Source organism: Xenopus tropicalis, chromosome 3 (genome assembly GCF_000004195.4).
Source record: "Xenopus tropicalis strain Nigerian chromosome 3, UCB_Xtro_10.0, whole genome shotgun sequence".
Taxonomy (NCBI): domain Eukaryota; kingdom Metazoa; phylum Chordata; class Amphibia; order Anura; family Pipidae; genus Xenopus; species Xenopus tropicalis.
The window spans coordinates 147,563,044-147,582,286 of NC_030679.2; the positions used below are offsets into that span (position 1 = coordinate 147,563,044).

The window sequence follows — 19,243 nt, forward strand, 5'->3', positions numbered from 1 at the left end:
TGCACATAATTGGGCCTCATTTCAGCACAGACCAACTGCATGTGTGGCAAGGTGGGGGCCTCTATGCCTATGGGGAAACTTGTACCCCAGTGTGCCTACCCCTACCCCATAAAGACGGCCAGTGGCACAAACACCGGGGCCCCCCCTCCCACATGGCGGGTACCAAGCACTCAGATTGGAAGGATCTGGATCCCCCCCCCCCATTTATTCACCTTGTCGTTGCGCTCACACAGGAACTTCAGCCGCTGAGCTCTCTTGTGCATGAAGACCCCGTCCAGGTGCCCCGTCTCCACCGAGCGGATTTCTATGGCCTTCTCCCCCCAGCCCATGATCTGATTGGAGCAGATATAGGCTACACGGGAGAGACAGAGCTCAGTTACACACAGAGTAAGGGCCCCCCAGCCCATGATCTGATTGGAGCAGATATAGGCTACACGGGAGAGACAGAGCTCAGTTACACACAGAGTAAGGGCCCCCCCAGCCCATGATCTGATTGGAGCAGATATAGGCTACACGGGAGAGACAGAGCTCAGTTACACACAGAGTAAGGGCCCCCCAGCCCATGATCTGATTGGAGCAGATATAGGCTACACGGGAGAGACAGAGCTCAGTTACACACAGAGTAAGGGCCCCCCAGCCCATGATCTGATTGGAGCAGATATAGGCTACACGGGAGAGACAGAGCTCAGTTACACACAGAGTAAGGGCCCCCCCAGCCCATGATCTGATTGGAGCAGATATAGGCTACACGGGAGAGACAGAGCTCAGTTACACACAGAGTAAGGGCCCCCCAGCCCATGATCTGATTGGAGCAGATATAGGCTACACGGGAGAGACAGAGCTCAGTTACACACAGAGTAAGGGCCCCCCAGCCCATGATCTGATTGGAGCAGATATAGGCTACACGGGAGAGACAGAGCTCAGTTACACACAGAGTAAGGGCCCCCCAGCCCATGATCTGATTGGAGCAGATATAGGCTACATGGGAGAGACAGAGCTCAGTTACACACAGAGTAAGGGCCCCCCAGCCCATGATCTGATTGGAGCAGATATAGGCTACATGGGAGAGACAGAGCTCAGTTACACACAGAGTAAGGGCCCCCCAGCCCATGATCTGATTGGAGCAGATATAGGCTACACAGGAGAGACAGAGCTCAGTTACACACAGAGTAAGGGCCCCCCCAGCCCATGATCTGATTGGAGCAGATATAGGCTACACGGGAGAGACAGAGCTCAGTTACACACAGAGTAAGGCCCCCCCAGCCCATGATCTGATTGGAGCAGATATAGGCTACACGGGAGAGACAGAGCTCAGTTACACACAGAGTAAGGGGCACCCCAGCCCATGATCTGATTGGAGCAGATATAGGCTACACGGGAGAGACAGAGCTCAGTTACACACAGAGTAAGGGCCCCCCAGCCCATGATCTGATTGGAGCAGATATAGGCTACACGGGAGAGACAGAGCTCAGTTACACACAGAGTAAGGGCCCCCCCAGCCCATGATCTGATTGGAGCAGATATAGGCTACACGGGAGAGACAGAGCTCAGTTACACACAGAGTAGGGAATGAGTGGCGGGACGGGGGGGCTGCACTTACCGACAGACGTGGGCATCTCTCCCCACTGCAACACCACGTCTTTAATGATGCGCCCGTAGGTGTTGACGTAGACCCCCTCGTCCTCGTAGCACAGTAACATCTCCATGCCGTCCGTGTTTGGCAGAAAGATGATGGCGTGGGGGTTAATCTGGCTCTGGATCTAAATAAGAATAGGGGGGGGGGGCAGCGGATGAGGGAGAGGGGATATTTGCCCCACTGGGCACATACAGGAATCAGTAGCTCAGCTTGCCCTCGGCCCATTGGCCCTGCTATTGCCTCTATAATGGAGACAAACAGGAGGGGTCACAATGGGCAGGGCCAGTCTTATAAACTACGGGGCCCAAGTGGGACCATTTTGGTGGGGCCCCCTACACAGGGTTCCAGGGCTGGGTGGGCAAATAGTGTGACTGATGGTGTAACCCCGCCTTTTCACCTCTCTTTCTCTTGTTCCATTGGCCCAATGTGGGCCCCCAGCCCTGACACAAGCATACTATATACAGTGTGATTATTGCCCCCCCCCCCCGGCACACTATACACAGTGAGTGGGTACCCAGGGGTAGCGGTATGAATGCAATCATTGTTGGGGGTGGGCTGCTGGTACGGGGCCCTCTTGGGCCCAATAGGTCCTGTCAATGGGCCATTGCTAGTACCCTTAATACATTATTGCCTGGGTTAGGTGGCACTCTATCCAAGGGGGGAGGCATGTAGACATCCCCTATCCCTCCCCCCTTAGGGAGTGGCGAAAAGTGCAGGCCACAAGGGGCCCCCCCATCATTACTACCTGCCCTTGTCTGCCCCCCTGACGCTGTGCTCTGCCCTTCAGTCCTTTGTGGGGCCCAAGGAAACTGTAAATGACCCCCCCCACACACCCCGTCCCAGAGAAAGGCTACTTTCCCATTCCCTGCTCTGACAGAAGGGAAATGATTATACCAATGCAATAACATCCCATGATGCACCAGAAGTGAAAACAACCCCCCCCAGCACAGAGTCACTTACATGGACAGGGATGTAAATATCATAGTTGTTCCCGGAGTCGACATCCACGGCGTGGAATCCCGACGAGGAACCGTAGATGACCTTGAGCCTCTGGCCTTCCTCCACCGTTAGGTCGACCAGCTGGGGCCGGTGGGGGATATCTGTAAACGACTGGATTGGTTGAGAAGGGAGACGTTGGTAAGACCCAATGAAATGGAAGCAGTAACAGACGCACAGCAATCGGCTCCTCCCACAGCTCCTTACCTTAAAAGCCATAAACTTGTGGTAGGGTTTGGGCGCCCAGGCGTAAACCTCGACGGAGTTTTTCAGTGCAATCACGAGGAATTTGATTCGCTCGTATTTTACTGGGCGGAGCAAAACAAGGGGCGATTAATCCCGACCCTTCTGGGACGCACTCGCCATTGGCTATCGGCGCCACTTACCGACTTTGTAATGCACGCAGCCGTCCATGTCCCCCACGGTGCTCCAGCCCTGCTTCTTCTCCACCTCGGGGTCGTTATGAAGGATCTTGTTGCGCAGCCAGGAGAGATAATACACCCGCAGCTTGTTCCTCTTACCTGGGTACAATCGGGGGGGTCATTAGAAACGACTATGTTCTGATTGGCTACAAATTGATTTAGCTCTTTTTAACCAAAATTGGTTTAATAGCCCCACATAACACAGAAACCCCCAAGTTGTTTGGGTTTAGTTCCCCTTTAAATGCAGCCGTGCACTCTATCAAAGTGGAAGTTCACCTTCAAATTAACGTTTAATTGGTTTTCATTTTTTGAGGTTTTTCAGTTATTTAGCTGTTTATTCAGCAGTTGGAATTTCAGCAGCTGTCTGGTTGCTGGGGTCTTGTTTACCTTAGCAACCAAACAGTGGTTTAGATGAGAAACTGGAAAATGAATAGGAGAGGGGCTGAAGAGAACGATAAGTAATAAAGAGTAGCAATAACAATAAAACTGGAGCCTCATAGAGCAATAGGGTTTGGCTGCCGGGGTCAGTGACCCCCATTTGAAAGCTGCAAAGATATAGAAATATTACATACAGTATATATATATATATATATCAGTCCTGATGGTGTCTGCACTCCAAGGCTTTAGTATTCTGTGGGGTGCACAGCCAAAATCTGAGTATTTAGCATGAAATAATCCATGGCCGGCACACCCTTAAAATTCAAAAAAAATTTTTTATTGAAAACTCATTGTTTAAAAACCAACGTTTCGGTCCTCATTAGGACCTTTATCAAGGATATATTTATAAATAATAAAGACCAGTTGCAAAGGAATATACTACCGTATATACTAAAAGTTACAGTAAAGGTGAACCGCCCCTTTAAAGCTGCAGTAGTATTATTACCCTCATCCTAAGATCCCCTACTCACGGCTCCGCCCTCTTAAAGCCGTAGACCTGCCTTACCACTTATAGTAATGAGCAAGTTGAGCCCCTCAAGGACGTCCATCTGCTGGAAGCGCCGGCGGGTAATTAGGGTGTATACTTTGCCCTGCCCACTGCGGTCCAGTAGCATCAGTCCATTCTCAGTGCCGACCAATAGGTTCACACCTGTGGGGGCAGTAAGGGACGGGTAAGGAAGGAACAGCAAAATACAAAACTCTGGGGCAACTCCGACTCCCCCTTCTCACCCCAGAGAGCGGCGCAAAGGATTTCCGAGTTGAATCTCTTCTTGTACTTGCGGATCTCCGGCGTGTCGCTGTGCGGCCTCGTATTGGTCGGATTTACATTGACGACAGATCCCTTACGGGCTTCGTATTTCAGCTGCTCCAGTCGGGCGGGGTCTCCGCTCACGTACGCCGCTGCCAAAGGAAAGGCAAAGATGGCGTCACTGAGGCCTTCACGCACACAATGCCGACGCCCATAATAAGTCGGCTGCTCATTGGCTAAAGGAGAGTGCCTAAAGGGCCCTTGGATTAACTATTAGTATGACATACACCGTGATATTCTGAGACAATTGGGCTTCATTTTTTATGGTGTTTCAGTTTTTTGTTGAGCAGAGCTTCAGCTGGGAATATTAGCAACTGGTTGCTAGGGTCTTGTGTACCTTAGCGACCAGGCAGTGGTTTGAATGAGAGACTGTAATATGAATAGGAGAGGGACTGAATAGAAAGATACGGAATAAAAATGAACATTAATAAAACTGGAGCCTCACGGAGCAATAGTTTATTGGCTGCCGGGGTCGGTGACCCCCATTTGAAAGCTGACCCCGGCAACCAAACCCTATTGCTCTGTGAGGCTCCAGTTTTATTGTTACTTTTTATTCCTTATCTTTCTATTCAGTCCCTCCCCTATTCATATTCCAGTCTCTCATTCAAACCACTGCCTGGTTGCTAAGGTAATTTGGTCCCTGGCAACCAAATAGCTTCTGGAAACTCCTAACTGCAGAGCTGCTGAACTGAAAATGAAATAACAAAAATACAAATAACAGAAAATGAAGACTAATTGCAAATTGTCTCAGAATATGACTCTCTACATCCTACTAAGAATTAACTTAAAGGTGAACTACCCCTTTAACGTGGGACTAGTGCCAGTCTATAATACAGGTATCAAAAAAGAATCATTACCTGCCACCGGAATGGTGTCTCCTCCTCCCCCCGACGACTGATACAGTCCCAGGTCCACAAACATTGTAAATGAGGTTTTGGGAGGGGCTTTCACCAACCCGCGAGACTGGTACTGGGAAAAGGAAAAGGAGAGTCTGAGCTTTCAGAAGGAGCCGGCGCTACACATTAGAACTGCTTTCAGCTAACCTACTGTTTCTCCTACTCCCATGTAACTGGAGGAGTCCCAAGCCGGACTTGGATTTCTTACTATTGAATGCTTTTCTGATACCTACTGGGAGCTGCTATCTTGCTCCCTTCCTATTGTTCTGCTGATCGGCTGCTGGGGGGGAGGGGGGGGATATCACTCCAACTTGCAGCGCAGCAGTAAAGTGTGCCTGAGTCTGAGCTTTCAGTCAGCGCTACACATTAGAACTGCTTTCAGCTAACCTATTGTTTCTCCTATTCCCATGTAACTGGAGGAGTCCCAAGCCGGACTTGGATTTCTTACTATTGAGTGCTATTCTGATACCTACTGGGAGCTGCTATCTTGCTCCCTTCCCATTGTTCTGCTGATCGGCTGCTGGGGGTGAGGGGGGGGGGGGTTATCACTCCAACTTGCAGCGCAGCAGTAAAGTGTGCCTGAGTCTGAGCTTTCAGCCAGCGCTACACATTAGAACTGCTTTCAGCTAACCTATTGTTTCTCCTATTCCCATGTAACTGGAGGAGTCCCAGTTGGACTAGTCCCTAGTATTTCCCCCTCTATCTCTCCCGCTTACATCAGAGCCGCCGCCCTCCTTGCTGGGAGAAGTGCTCTGTCCCTTGGGCTCGGTGGGAGAATGGCTCGGTTGCACCACGTCGGGCAGGTTGGTATATCCGTTACTGTCAGCATGAAGGAGACTGCGCTCCTCCTCCGGCGTCTGCAAAGGAATGGGGAGTGCGAGTCAGGGTGAGGCTGCCATTAACATTAATATCTAAACCCCCTTAAAGGGAAACTATACCCCAGACAATGTCGGTCTCTATATAAATATATTGCATAAACAGCTCATGTGTAAAGCCCTGCTTCATCCAAATAAACCATTTTCATATAAATATACTTGTTTAGCACCTATTGGCCACGACTGGGTTTTAAGAAACTTGGAGACCTAACACTTGGTCCTCAGTTTCCCACATACCAAGACCTACAAGACAGAGCTCTGGGAAAGCAGATACAATTTTATAGATACCTCCAACTTAGGCACGCCTTTCACGCACAATTCCACACCCTTCCTCCCACAATAACCACAGTAACCCTAGAGGACATCCTGCTCTCTCCATCTCCAGCCAAACTACTATCTAGGCTATACAAAGAGATTATGACAACAATTAAGCCACCCTTTGATCGAGCCTACCGTCTTTGGACGCAAGACATCCCAGAACTAGCACAAGACCAATGGGAGGAAGCCACAGAAAATGCCTATGATTTCCTAATCCCAATAAAGGATAGGCTCATACAGTACACATTTCTGCACCAAACCTACATAACACCCCTCAAACTGATGAGATTTGGGAGAAGACAGGATGACCTCTGCCCAAGATGTAAATCCCCCGGGGCCAATTTCTTCCACATGATTTGGTCCTGTCCCCCCATACACGAATTCTGGTCCAAAATAATGGAAACACTAGCAAGTGAACTGGGTACACCGCAGATAGTAGACCCAATAACCTGCCTATTAGGAGTCATAGATGGAATAATATGCACTAACGTGGCCAGAGTCAGACTGCGTACGCTCATGTTCTACGCCAAAAAACCAATAATTATGCACTGGATGGGAGACACCCTCCCCTCCCAAACATTCTGGAGAAGGCTGGTGGATGGAGCTCTCCCCCTTATCAAATTAACCTATGAAACAAGGGGTGCTTATGACAAGTTTGACAAGATCTGGGAAAATTGGTATAATCAAGACAATCTGGACACATAACCTACCCCTTCACACTAAATGTGACTGATCCGACAGAAATAAACACACTCACCTACACTGTGATAACTACAACGCCTAGTAATAGCACCCTTGACTGTATTGGCCTAAACCCGACTCGACACCATTTCAATCTTAACCCTTTAAGTGCCAGCCGAATTCGTCATTTCGGTTCCCCCCAGTGCCAGACGTTTTTTAAGCATTTTGTACTCATTCACTTTAACAATGTTTTTTGGTAGGAAAACCTCCACGAAACTAGGGAAATTATATATCGTTTTTTTCGTCACTAATTGGGCTTCGACATACATACCAAATTTTATAACTTTTCTGGAGATATGATGTGTATTTTGGGTGAAATATGTAAAAAAAAAATAAAATTATGAAAAATTTCTGTATATTTTGAGGTTTTTTTCCATAGAAAAGTTAATTTTACTCACTTTTTTTTATTGTTTGTAAAAGCCCTGATACTCCCAATTCCAACGATACCAAATATGTGGTGGTACCCCACAGTTCCTGTCCAGAAGTAACCCCCAAACTAAAGCAATACTTAGTACAATATCACACCAGAACAAAGCAGAAAAGCGCTTGTAACAGTTAATGCAGCATAACTTATATGTAAATCTAAAATATCCCCTCATGTTTGGTATCTTTAGAAACTACAGACCTTCAGGTTTCTAGGTGCAATGTAGTTTTCACTCAAAAGCCAAATACCTTTTGTCAGTGCATTGTGAAATTTGGAACTTTTTATGACATTTTTTTTTTTTTCTAAAACGTAAACTTGGACGCATGATCAAATGTGGATTTGACAAAAAAAAATCTCATAAAAATTTTCTAACAAAGGCATATTTGAAAGACAAACTTCTCCTGAATAAAATGATGCCCCATATGTATGGGTGCACATAAAGACATGGGCACCAAACACTCCAAAGCAGGGGCAATGCACAAGGGCAATTACAGCTAAAAATGTGGGGGCTGCGCTCTATGTGCACTTCCTGCAGTTTTTCAGTGTTAACCCCCCCTACCTGTGAAATAACCCCCACAAACTATATATTTATGAAAAGTGCACACCTTCAGCTATTCAGAGACACCACTCTTCTCTTTCTACATGGAAAATTGTGGCCGCAGTCCCTTGCAGAAGTAAGCGCTTTTGTCAGAAATCAAGGAAAAACCAGATAAAAAACCTAGATTTCTCCCCAAAATCTCCATGGCAACTACCAAAAACTTACTAAACATCGATCTGCAAGTTCCCCTGAATAAAACGATACCCCATATGTATGGGTGCACATAAAGACGTGGCCACCAAATGCCCCAAAACAGGGGCAATGCATAAGGGCAATTTCTGTTGAAATTTTGGGGGCTGCGCTCTATGTGCACTACCTGCAGTTTTTCATTGATAACCCCCCCTACCTGTGAGATAACCCCCACAATCTATATATTTCCGAAAAGTGCACACCTTCAGCTATTCAGAGACACCACTCTTCTCTTTCTACATGGAAAATTGTGGCCGCAGTCCCTTGCAGAAGTTAGCGCTTTGGTCAGAAATCAAGGAAAAACTAGATACAAACCTAGATTTCTCCCCAAAATCTCCATGGCAACTACCAAAAACTTACTAACCATCAATCTGCAAGTTCCCCTGAATAAAACGATACCCCATATGTATGGGTGCACATAAAGACGTGGCCACCAAATGCCCCAAAACAGGGGCAATGCATAAGGGCAATTTCAGTTGAAATTTTGGAGGCTGCGCTCTAGGTGCACTACCTGCAGTTTTTCAGTGATAACCCCCCCTACCTGTGAGATAACCCCCACAATCTATATATTTACGAAAAGTGCACACCTTCAGCTATTCAGAGACACTATTCTTCTCTTTCTACATGGAAAATTGTGGCCGCAGTCCCTTGCAGAAGTCAGCGCTTTGGTCAGAAATCAAGGAAAAACCAGATACAACCCTAGATTTTGGTCAGAAATCAAGGAAAAACCAGATAAAAACCTAGGATTTCTCCCCAAAATCTCCATGGCAACTACCAAAAACTTACTAAACCTCAATCTGCAAGTTCCCCTGAATAAAACGATACCCCATATGTATGGGTACACATAAAGACGTGGCCACCAAATGCCCCCAAACAGGGGCAATGCATAAGGGGGGGCTGTGCTCTATGTGCTCTACCTGCAGTTATTTAGTCTAAACACCCCCATACCTGTGAAATAACCCCCGCAAACTATATATTTCTGAAAAGTGCACACCTTCAGCTATTCAGAGACGCCACTCTCCTCTTTCTACATGGAAAATTGTGGCCGCAGTGCCTTGCAGAAGTCAGCGCTTTGGTCAGAAATCAAGGAAAAACCAGATACAAACCTAGATTTCTCCCCAAAATCTCCATGGCAACTACCAAAAACTTACTAAACCTCAATCTGCAAGTTCCCCTGAATAAAACGATACCCCATATGTATGGGTACACATAAAGACGTGGCCACCAAATGCCCCCAAACCGGGGCAATGCATAAGGGGGGGCTGTGCTCTATGTGCTCTACCTGCAGTTATTTAGTCTAAACACCCCCATACCTGTGAAATAACCCCCGCAAACTATATATTTCTGAAAAGTGCACACCTTCAGCTATTCAGAGACGCCACTCTCCTCTTTCTACATGAAAAATTGTGGCCGCAGTCCCTTGCAGAAGTCAGCGCTTTGGTCAGAAATCAAGGAAAAACCAGATAAAAAAACCTAGATTTCTCCCCAAAATCTCCATGGCAACTACCAAAAACTTACTAAACCTCAATTTGCAAGTTCCCCTGAATAAAACGATACCCCATATGTATGGGTGCACGTAAAGACGTGGCCACCAAATGCCCCAAAACAGGGGCAATGCATAAGGGCAATTTCAGTTGAAATTTTGGGGGCTGCGCTCTATGTGCACTACCTGCAGTTTTTCAGTGTTAACCACCCCTACCTGTGAGATAACCCCCACAATCTATATATTTCCGAAAAGTGCACACCTTCAGCTATTCAGAGACACCACTCTTCTCTTTCTACATGGAAAATTGTGGCCGCAGTCCCTTGCAGAAGTCAGCGCTTTGGTCAGAAATCAAGGAAAAAACAGATACAACCCTAGATTTTGGTCAGAAATCAAGGAAAAACCAGATAAAAACCTAGATTTCTCCCCAAAATCTCCATGGCAACTACCAAAAACTTACTAAACCTCAATCTGCAAGTTCCCCTGAATAAAACGATACCCCATATGTATGGGTACACATAAAGACGTGGCCACCAAATGCCCCCAAACAGGGGCAATGCATAAGGGGGGGCTGTGCTCTATGTGCTCTACCTGCAGTTATTTAGTCTAAACACCCCCATACCTGTGAAATAACCCCCGCAAACTATATATTTCTGAAAAGTGCACACCTTCAGCTATTCAGAGACGCCACTCTCCTCTTTCTACATGGAAAATTGTGGCCGCAGTCCCTTGCAGAAGTCAGCGCTTTGGTCAGAAATCAAGGAAAAACCAGATACAACCCTAGATTTTGGTCAGAAATCAAGGAAAAACCAGATACAAACCTAGATTTCTCCCCAAAATCTCCATGGCAACTACCAAAAACTTACTAAACCTCAATCTGCAAGTTCCCCTGAATAAAACGATACCCCATATGTATGGGTACACATAAAGACGTGGCCACCAAATGCCCCCAAACCGGGGCAATGCATAAGGGGGGGCTGTGCTCTATCTGCAGTTATTTAGTCTAAACACCCCCATACCTGTGAAATAACCCCCGCAAACTATATATTTCTGAAAAGTGCACACCTTCAGCTATTCAGAGACGCCACTCTCCTCTTTCTACATGAAAAATTGTGGCCCCAGTCCCTTGCAGAAGTCAGCGCTTTGGTCAGAAATCAAGGAAAAACCAGATAAAAAACCTAGATTTCTCCCCAAAATCTCCATGGCAACTACCAAAAACTTACTAACCATCAATCTGCAAGTTCCCCTGAATAAAACGATACCTATGTCTGGTTGCGCATAAGTACATGGCCACCAAACCTGAAAATGCATAATATTGGGGCTGCACTCTATGCACCCCTTTTTTTTTGCCTGCACCCGAATGAATGGAATACGCTCGGGTGCAGGCACATGTAGCCGATATACGCATGAAAACGCGTGAGAATGCAAAGTCTCGCGTTTTCATGCGTATATCGGCTACATGTGCCTGCACCCGAGCGTATCCCATTCATTCGGGTGCAGGCACAAGTAGCAAGCGTAGGGCTGAATTTTCGGCAAGCGTTTTTCCACTTGCTGAAAAAATCAGCCCTACGCCATGTGTGGCATCAGCCTAACCCTTGGCAATAGAAACTACCAGAACAATCTTAGCACCTCTGGACCTTTCTAGAACAACTGAAATCAAATGAAGTTAAAATGGAATAAAACCACTAAAAGCAATCAAAGAACAATAGTTGCAATGAAATCGGTGGTCAGAGCCCTGGATCCACCAATGTCACTGCAAAAGCAACCTTTTAGGGGCACTAAACACACAAAGAACAATGCAAAGATAAAACACCATAAAATCAGTAAAATCCAATAAAACCACCTAAACCAACAGAAGAACAATAATTGCAATGAAATCGGTGGTCAGAGCCCTGGATCCACCAACGTCACTGCAAATTCAGCACCCAATAGCAATAAAAAAGTTACAGTGCAATAGAATAATTCAAAAACAGAAATCAATTATGAAAATGCCAAAAAAACACTAAAATGCAACCAAATAAATCAGATAATTATAGAGCAAGATCAGAAATAAAGTTTTAGTAAAAAAAAAAGACTGCCAAAGAAAGCAAAGACAGAAAGAAAAGAAAAGAAAGAAAGAAAAAAAAAAAAAAAAAAAAAAAAAAGTGTAAGTGTAAGTGTGTGTGTAAGTGTCTGTGTGTGCTTGGGAAAGTTGTAAATAAGTGTGTATGTGTACAAAAGTGTAATAATAACAAAGATAGAAGAAAAAATTGAAAAAAAAAAAAAAAAAAATTTTTAGACAGTTGAGATAGAAATAAGCAAAATAAACAGTGGTAGAGAGTTGTAGTTCAGCTTACCCAAGGCAGGCAGGCGATCAGAGGCGATCAGGGGCGATAAATCCAGCAGGAAGGCAGCAGGGGAGCTCCATCCGGTCCAACGTGCGCAGCAGGAGTGAGGGAGCCGACAGTAGGCGGCGACTTTTAAAGGGACAGCAGTGGACACGTCATCAATGCGTGTCCACTGCTGTCATTGGCTGGAGCGACGATCGGTGCGGCTGGGCGACCGGATCGGTGAGTATGTCCTTGTTCGCTCGTTGCCTAGGGGGTTGTGACGGCTTTACAAGCGCTGCGCTGCTTTAAAAGCGAGCGCAGCGCTTGTAAACCCGACAGTGCCATTGGACGTAGATTCTACGTCCCATGGCACTTTGGTCCCTTGGTACCTGGGACGTAGAATCTACGTCCCTTGGCACTTAAAGGGTTAATGTCAATATATTATACACTGTTTTGTATTTTTGTTTTGTGATGTTGTAAAACCAATAAAAAACTTACCTTTAAAAAAAAAAAAAAAAATTTACTTGTTTAGCAGTATGTGCCATTGGGTAATCCTAAATAGGAAACTGCCATTTTATGTACTAAGGGCCGCCCCCTGGGATCATAGGAGTCACAGTGCACACAAACAAGCCAAGGCACACATACATGCTAGGCCCCATCAGCCAATGAATGGGCAGAGTTCTGCCTTTTGCTCCCACACTACTTCCTGTTACAGTTAGAGCTGCATCACTTCCTGTCAGCTGATCTCTAGAGGGCGCACACAACCCATCACTAAATGGCGGCTCAAGGGAAAGGATGTAAAAGGGCAATATTTACTGATTTACTCACTCTCTGAACCACCATGGTGCCGTCGCCGTAGGAACTGTCAGACGTGCTCCCCATCAGCTCCTCCACATCATGAACCACCATGGTGCTGACGCTGTCTGTATCTGCGTCTCGCCCGCTGCGACTGGAACGAGGGAAAGCACCAATCAGGGACTTGCACAGGATATTGTGCTCCACCCCCAAGCAGTACCTAGCAGGAGAGAGTAGCCCCCCACCCTGAGTGTGCCCATTATACCCATTATACCTGGCTCCTGAGCTGTCCCTGTTGGGCTCCTGTCTCTCAGCATCCCCCTCCTCTTCCTCTTCATCACTGCTGTCCAGTTCATCGCTGGAGGAAGAGTAGTCCAACGCTTTCTTAGGGGGTTTGGGCACATCTTCGGGCCGGTCCTTCACCAGGAGGTGATCCTATTGGGGGAAGGAGGGAAAAGGCAAATGGGTGGGTTAGACAAGGAGTGTGTGGGGTTAGAGTACGGGGCAGAGACGAAGCAAAGCGGAAGCAGAGGGAGAACATGAGAAAGAGAGGTATAACAGGAGGTTATGGGCAGAGAAACGTAACTACAATGGGGAAAACTGAGACAGGATGGAGAATATGTAACTGACTGTGTAGCAGTTTAACACTCGGCTGCACCATGTGACACGTGTGCAACACATACACTAAGCCCCCACAAACAGCAGCTGCCCCTTAAATACCCAACGCATTTAGCAGTGCCAGTCACACGTCCACCCCACATCCTCCGCTCCAGCAAAACCATTGGTCTGCCCCACCCGTGCGTTCGGTTCCAGTCCAACCCCCAGCCCGCCCCACCCGTCCGTTCGGTTCCAGTCAAACCCCCAGCCCACCCCACCCGCGCGTTCCACTACAGCCAAACCCCCGGCCCGCCCACATGTTCCGCTCCGGCCAAACCACCGGCCCACCACACCCGTCCGTTGCACTCCAGCCAAACCACCGGCCCGGCCCGCCCACATGTTCCGCTCCAGCCAAACCATCAGCCCGCCCCACCCATGCGTTCCGCTCCCGCCAAACCATCAGCCCGCCTCACCCACGCGTTCCACTCCAGCCAAACCACCCGCACGTTCTGCTCCAGTCAATCTGCTGATTCACCTGCGCTTTCCAATACAGCCAAACCGCCCATTCACCAATTCTCCAGCCAATCTGCCCATCCACCCACACATTCCACTCCACCCAATCCGTCCATCCACCCACGCGTTCCACTCTAGCCTCCACTTGCACTCTTTGTTCCAGCCTGCCACTCACCCAATTTCTGTTACAGTCAACCATTCACCCAAAGACTGTTCCAGGAAGTCTCCCACTCACATTAGCGTTCCCACCCAGTAATGCCCCCCTGAGGCACAAGTGCATGAAGGTTATGAACCCCAGAGATGGAGCCGACATGCAACGTGTTAGGGCAGGAACTAACCTCTCCTATGGCTCTCTTATAGCTCTGACAGCCGCGGATAGAAGGAGAGAAGAGGAAAATGCATTCAGCATAAGGAACAGAAATTCTCTCTTTCACTGAGGGCAGAAGCAAGGCGGGGGAGAGGGGCAAAGTGGGGGGGGGGGGGCAGGATGAGGAGGAACATGGAAGTGTCTGCCCCATTTGTATAAAAATAAAGAGAACTCTTCAGCAAGCGTGCCACAAACTGGCAGAAATGTGAATCTACCCTCCAACAGGAACACAAAAAATGAAAAAGTTTATTAAAGTAATTAATATATTATATACTATTGCCCTACACTGGTACCACTGGGGTGTTTGCTACAGAAACCCTTTCTTCCAGCTTGGCTGCCCGGTGGCTAAGGGTCTTCTTTTAGCACAATCTTAAAGGGGTTGTTTGCCTTTAAATACCCTTTCACTATGATGTAGACATCGATATTCCGAGGCAATTTGCAATTGGTCTTTATTTTTTGCATTTATATTTAGCTTTCTCATTAGCAGTTCTGCACTTTGGTTTCCCAGCAGGGTCTTATTTCCCTTAGCAACCAGGCAGTAGTTTGAATGAGAGGCTGATATATGAATAGGGGAGGGGCTGAATAGAAAGATAAGGAATAAAAAGTAACAATAACAATAAAACTGGAGCCTCACAGAGCAATAGGGTTTGGCTGCCGGGGTCACTGACCCCCATTTGAAAGCTGCAAAGAGTCACAAGAAGGCGGCAAATAATTCCAAAGCTATAACAAATAAATAACGAAGACCAATTGCAAAGCTGCCAGGAATAGGACATTCTGTAACTTACTAAAAGTTAATGTAAAGGTGAACCTACCCCTTTAGGGTCACTTCTCCCTATTCAGCCTTGTAGATCTCATAGAATTGAGTATAAAAAAGGGGCAAAAATACTTGTAATCACACTCACTGCTGGGCGCCCAGGGCGGGATCGATGCTCTTCTCCTGGGGTTTTGCTCCCTGGAGGGCTAATAGAGGATTCCTCCAGCTTGTGGGGGGCTGTAAGAGAAATGAAAATGACTTTAACAGTATGTAAGTGGTGCTTAGGCTGTTGCTATGGGTGAGTATGTTGGGAACAACAGGCAAGTGTCTGGCTGTATATGCTAGTTACTGCCATAGGTGTGTCTTACCTATGCGGTTCCTCTCGAGGGAGCCAGCCTGGGGCAGGTTAGGGTGGGGGGACTGCAGCAAAGAGTCTCCTCTCTCCCAGCCGCTCTCTGCCCGTCGCAGGTCCGGGTTACTGGGCACAAACACACACACACAAGGTTAGAAGATGGCCACTGGAAGAATCTTCTCATAGGGGGCGCTAGAGCAAGAGTATTCAACCCAATCAACCGGGCAACAAAAGATGTAATACCGTTCCTCAACATAAAACTGCATAAGAATTTTGAGATTCAGTACATAGTACTGCCTGATCGCTGCAGCCACAAACGCAAGTTACCCCTCTGCCCCCGCAATATAAACATATCCATACCTGGCTCTCACAGCCTGCACCGGCCTGCTGCCCCCAGAACCACTCGTATTCAGGGCCGTGGCAATGGACGTTGTTCTCTGGGGAACCTGAACGGGAGGGAAAAGGCAAAGACTGATTCAGTGGGGTAAAAAGGGTAAGACAGAAGAATGGGATGATGGGAAATATTAGAAAGAGGGAGGGGTATGGAAGTAGACAGAAGAATGGGATGATGGGAAATACTGGAGGGAGAGGAGAATGGGTTAATGTTAGAGGATGGAAGAATGGGATGATGGGAAAGGATTAAGGGAAAATCCAGCAGCAGAGGCTCAGGCACAGAGGGAATTATGGGTCGTGCAAACCCTGGCATTCTGTACATGCCCACAGTCCCTTTGCTGCACGTGTTCTTTACATGGGAGTGTTAATAGCTTGCTGGACGTGCTGTTAGCAAACAGGACCCTGTGGCCCTTAGGGGGCGCTATTGGATGTAGCGCAGTGCGGCAGGAGAGAGGCCATTTGGGCTCTTTAGTTTCAGTCAGTAGTTTGGGGGTTACAGAGTACCAGGGTTGCTTAAAGCCAATGAGGAGGAGCAGGATCCCTTCCAGTGCTTCGGTGCCCCCTTATTAGCAACACCGCCCCCCCATACAGCAACTGATTGGCTAGAGACGACTACAAGGAAGATTTATAGACACACAAGATACTCAGCAGTCTAGGAAAGTCTGAAGATGTAGGGTAAGAAGTTCCCCGATATTCCCGGGGTTAGTAAGGGTGCAGGAAGCCCTCAGGTCAACAAGAAGCAGAGAGCAGCCCAATCCAGATACGGAGTCTGGAGACTTCACACACCAGGAGAAGTCATACAGAACCAGAAGTCATACAGAACCAGAAGTCATACAGAACCAGAAGTCATACAGAACCAGAAGTCATACAGAACCAGGAGAAAGCCTACAGAGAGCCAGGAGAAAGCCTACAGAGAGCCAGGAGAAAGCCTACAGAGAGCCAGGAGAAAGCCTACGGAGCCAGGAGAAAGAAAGTCATACAGGGCCAGGAAAAGTCATACAGGGCCAGGAAAAGTCATACAGGGCCAGGAAAAGTCATACAGGACCAGGAAAAGTCATACAGGACCAGGAAAAGTCATACAGAGCCAGGCAAAGTCATACAGAACCAGGCAAAGTCATACAGAACCAGGCAAAGTCATACAGAACCAGGCAAAGTCATACAGAGCCAGGCAAAGTCATACAGAACCAGGAGAAAGCCATACAGAACCAGAAGTCATACAGAGCCAGGAGAAGTCATACAGAGCCAGGAGAAGTCATACAGAGCCAGGAGAAGTCATACAGAGCCAGGAGAAGTCATACAGAGCCAGGAGAAGTCATACAGAGCCAGGAGAAGTCATACAGAGCCAGGAGAAGTCATACAGAGCCAGGAGAAGTCATACAGAGCCAGGAGAAGTCATACAGAGCCAGGAGAAGTCATACAGAGCCAGGAGAAGTCATACAGAGCCAGGCGAAGTCATACAGAGCCAGGCGAAGTCATACAGAGCCAGGCAAAGTCATACAGAACCAGGCAAAGTCATACAGAACCAGGCAAAGTCATACAGAACCAGGCAAAGTCATACAGAACCAGGCAAAGTCATACAGAACCAGGCAAAGTCATACAGAGCCAGGAGAAAGTCATACAGGGCCAGGAGAAAGTCATACAGGGCCAGGAGAAAGTCATACAGGGCCAGGAGAAAGTCATACAGGGCCAGGAGAAAGTCATACAGGGCCAGGAGAAAGTCATACAGGGCCAGGAGAAAGTCATACAGGGCCAGGAGAAAGTCATACAGGGCCAGGAGAAAGTCATACAGGGCCAGGAGAAAGTCATACAGGGCCAGGAGAAAGTCATACAGGGCCAGGAGAAAGTCATACAGGGCCAGGAGAAAGTCATACAGGGCCAGGAGAAAGTCATACAGGGCCAGGAGAAAGTCATACAGGGCCAGGAGAAAGTCATACAGGGCCAGGAGAAAGTCATACAGGGCCAGGAGAAAGTCATACAGGGCCAGGAGAAAGTCATACAGGGCCAGGAGAAAGTCATACAGGGCCAGGAGAAAGTCATACAGGGCCAGGAGAAAGTCATACAGGGCCAGGAGAAAGAAAGTCATACAGGGCCAGGAGAAAGAAAGTCATACAGGGCCAGGAGAAAGAAAGTCATACAGGGCCAGGAGAAAGAAAGTCATACAGGGCCAGGAGAAAGAAAGTCATACAGGGCCAGGAGAAAGTCATACAGGGCCAGGAGAAAGTCATACAGGGCCAGGAGAAAGTCATACAGGGCCAGGAGAAAGTCATAAAGGGCCAGGAGAAAGTCATACAGGGCCAGGAGAAAGAAAGTCATACAGGGCCAGGAGAAAGTCATACAGGGCCAGGAGAAAGTCATACAGGGCCAGGAGAAAGAAAGTCATACAGGGCCAGGAGAAAGTCATACAGGGCCAGGAGAAAGTCATACAGGGCCAGGAGAAAGAAAGTCATACAGGGCCAGGAGAAAGAAAGTCATACAGGGCCAGGAGAAAGAAAGTCATACAGGGCCAGGAGAAAGAAAGTCATACAGGGCCAGGAGAAAGAAAGTCATACAGGGCCAGGAGAAAGAAAGTCATACAGGGCCAGGAGAAAGAAAGTCATACAGGGCCAGGAGAAAGTCATACAGGGCCAGGAGAAAGAAAGTCATACAGGGCCAAGAGAAAGAAAGTCATACAGGGCCAGGAGAAAGAAAGTCATACAGGGCCAGGAGAAAGAAAGTCATGTCATACAGGGCCAGGAGAAAGAAAGTCATACAGGGCCAGGAGAAAGAAAGTCATACAGGGCCAGGAGAAAGAAAGTCATACAGGGCCAGGAAAAGTCATACAGGGCCAGGAAAAGTCATACAGGGCCAGGAGAAAGTCATACAGGGCCAGGAGAAAGTCATACAGGGCCAGGAGAAAGAAAGTCATACAGGGCCAGGAGAAAGTCATACAGGGCCAGGAGAAAGTCATACAGGGCCAGGAGAAAGTCACACAGAGCCAGGAGAAAGCCATACAGAACCAGAAGCCATATAGAACCAGAAGTCATACAGAGCCAGGAGAAGTCATACAGAGCCAGAAGTCATACAGAGCCAGGAGAAAGTCATACAGGGCCAGGAGAAAGTCACACAGAGCCAGGAGAAAGCCATACAGAACCAGAAGTCATACAGAACCAGACGTCATACAGAGCCAGGAGAAGTCATACAGAGCCAGGAGAAGTCATACAGAGCCAGGAGAAGTCATACAGAGCCAGGAGAAGTCATACAGAGCCAGGAGAAGTCATACAGAGCCAGGAGAAGTCATACAGAGCCAGGAGAAGTCATACAGAGCCAGGAGAAGTCATACAGAGCCAGGAGAAGTCATAC

The 19,243-nt window shown here is 47.7% G+C and overlaps 1 protein-coding gene across 9 annotated transcripts in view; it reads right to left on the minus strand.

The window, feature by feature from the left end:
* Positions 1 to 19,243, minus strand: part of mink1 (misshapen-like kinase 1) — a 62,399-nt gene that overhangs the window by 2,294 nt on the left and 40,862 nt on the right. For 4 of the 9 annotated variants that reach the window (XM_031898077.1, XM_031898076.1, XM_031898079.1 and 1 more), the window contains 15 exons: positions 15,872 to 15,957; positions 15,528 to 15,637; positions 15,308 to 15,396; positions 14,377 to 14,400; positions 13,203 to 13,363; positions 12,962 to 13,082; positions 5,913 to 6,053; positions 5,158 to 5,269; positions 4,222 to 4,392; positions 3,998 to 4,141; positions 3,019 to 3,153; positions 2,840 to 2,940; positions 2,597 to 2,746; positions 1,601 to 1,760; positions 213 to 352 (listed from right to left, as the gene is read on the minus strand). In XM_031898077.1, coding sequence (XP_031753937.1) covers positions 213 to 352; positions 1,601 to 1,760; positions 2,597 to 2,746; positions 2,840 to 2,940; positions 3,019 to 3,153; positions 3,998 to 4,141; positions 4,222 to 4,392; positions 5,158 to 5,269; positions 5,913 to 6,053; positions 12,962 to 13,082; positions 13,203 to 13,363; positions 14,377 to 14,400; positions 15,308 to 15,396; positions 15,528 to 15,637; positions 15,872 to 15,957 — 1,845 coding nt within the window. 9 annotated transcript variants of the gene reach the window in all.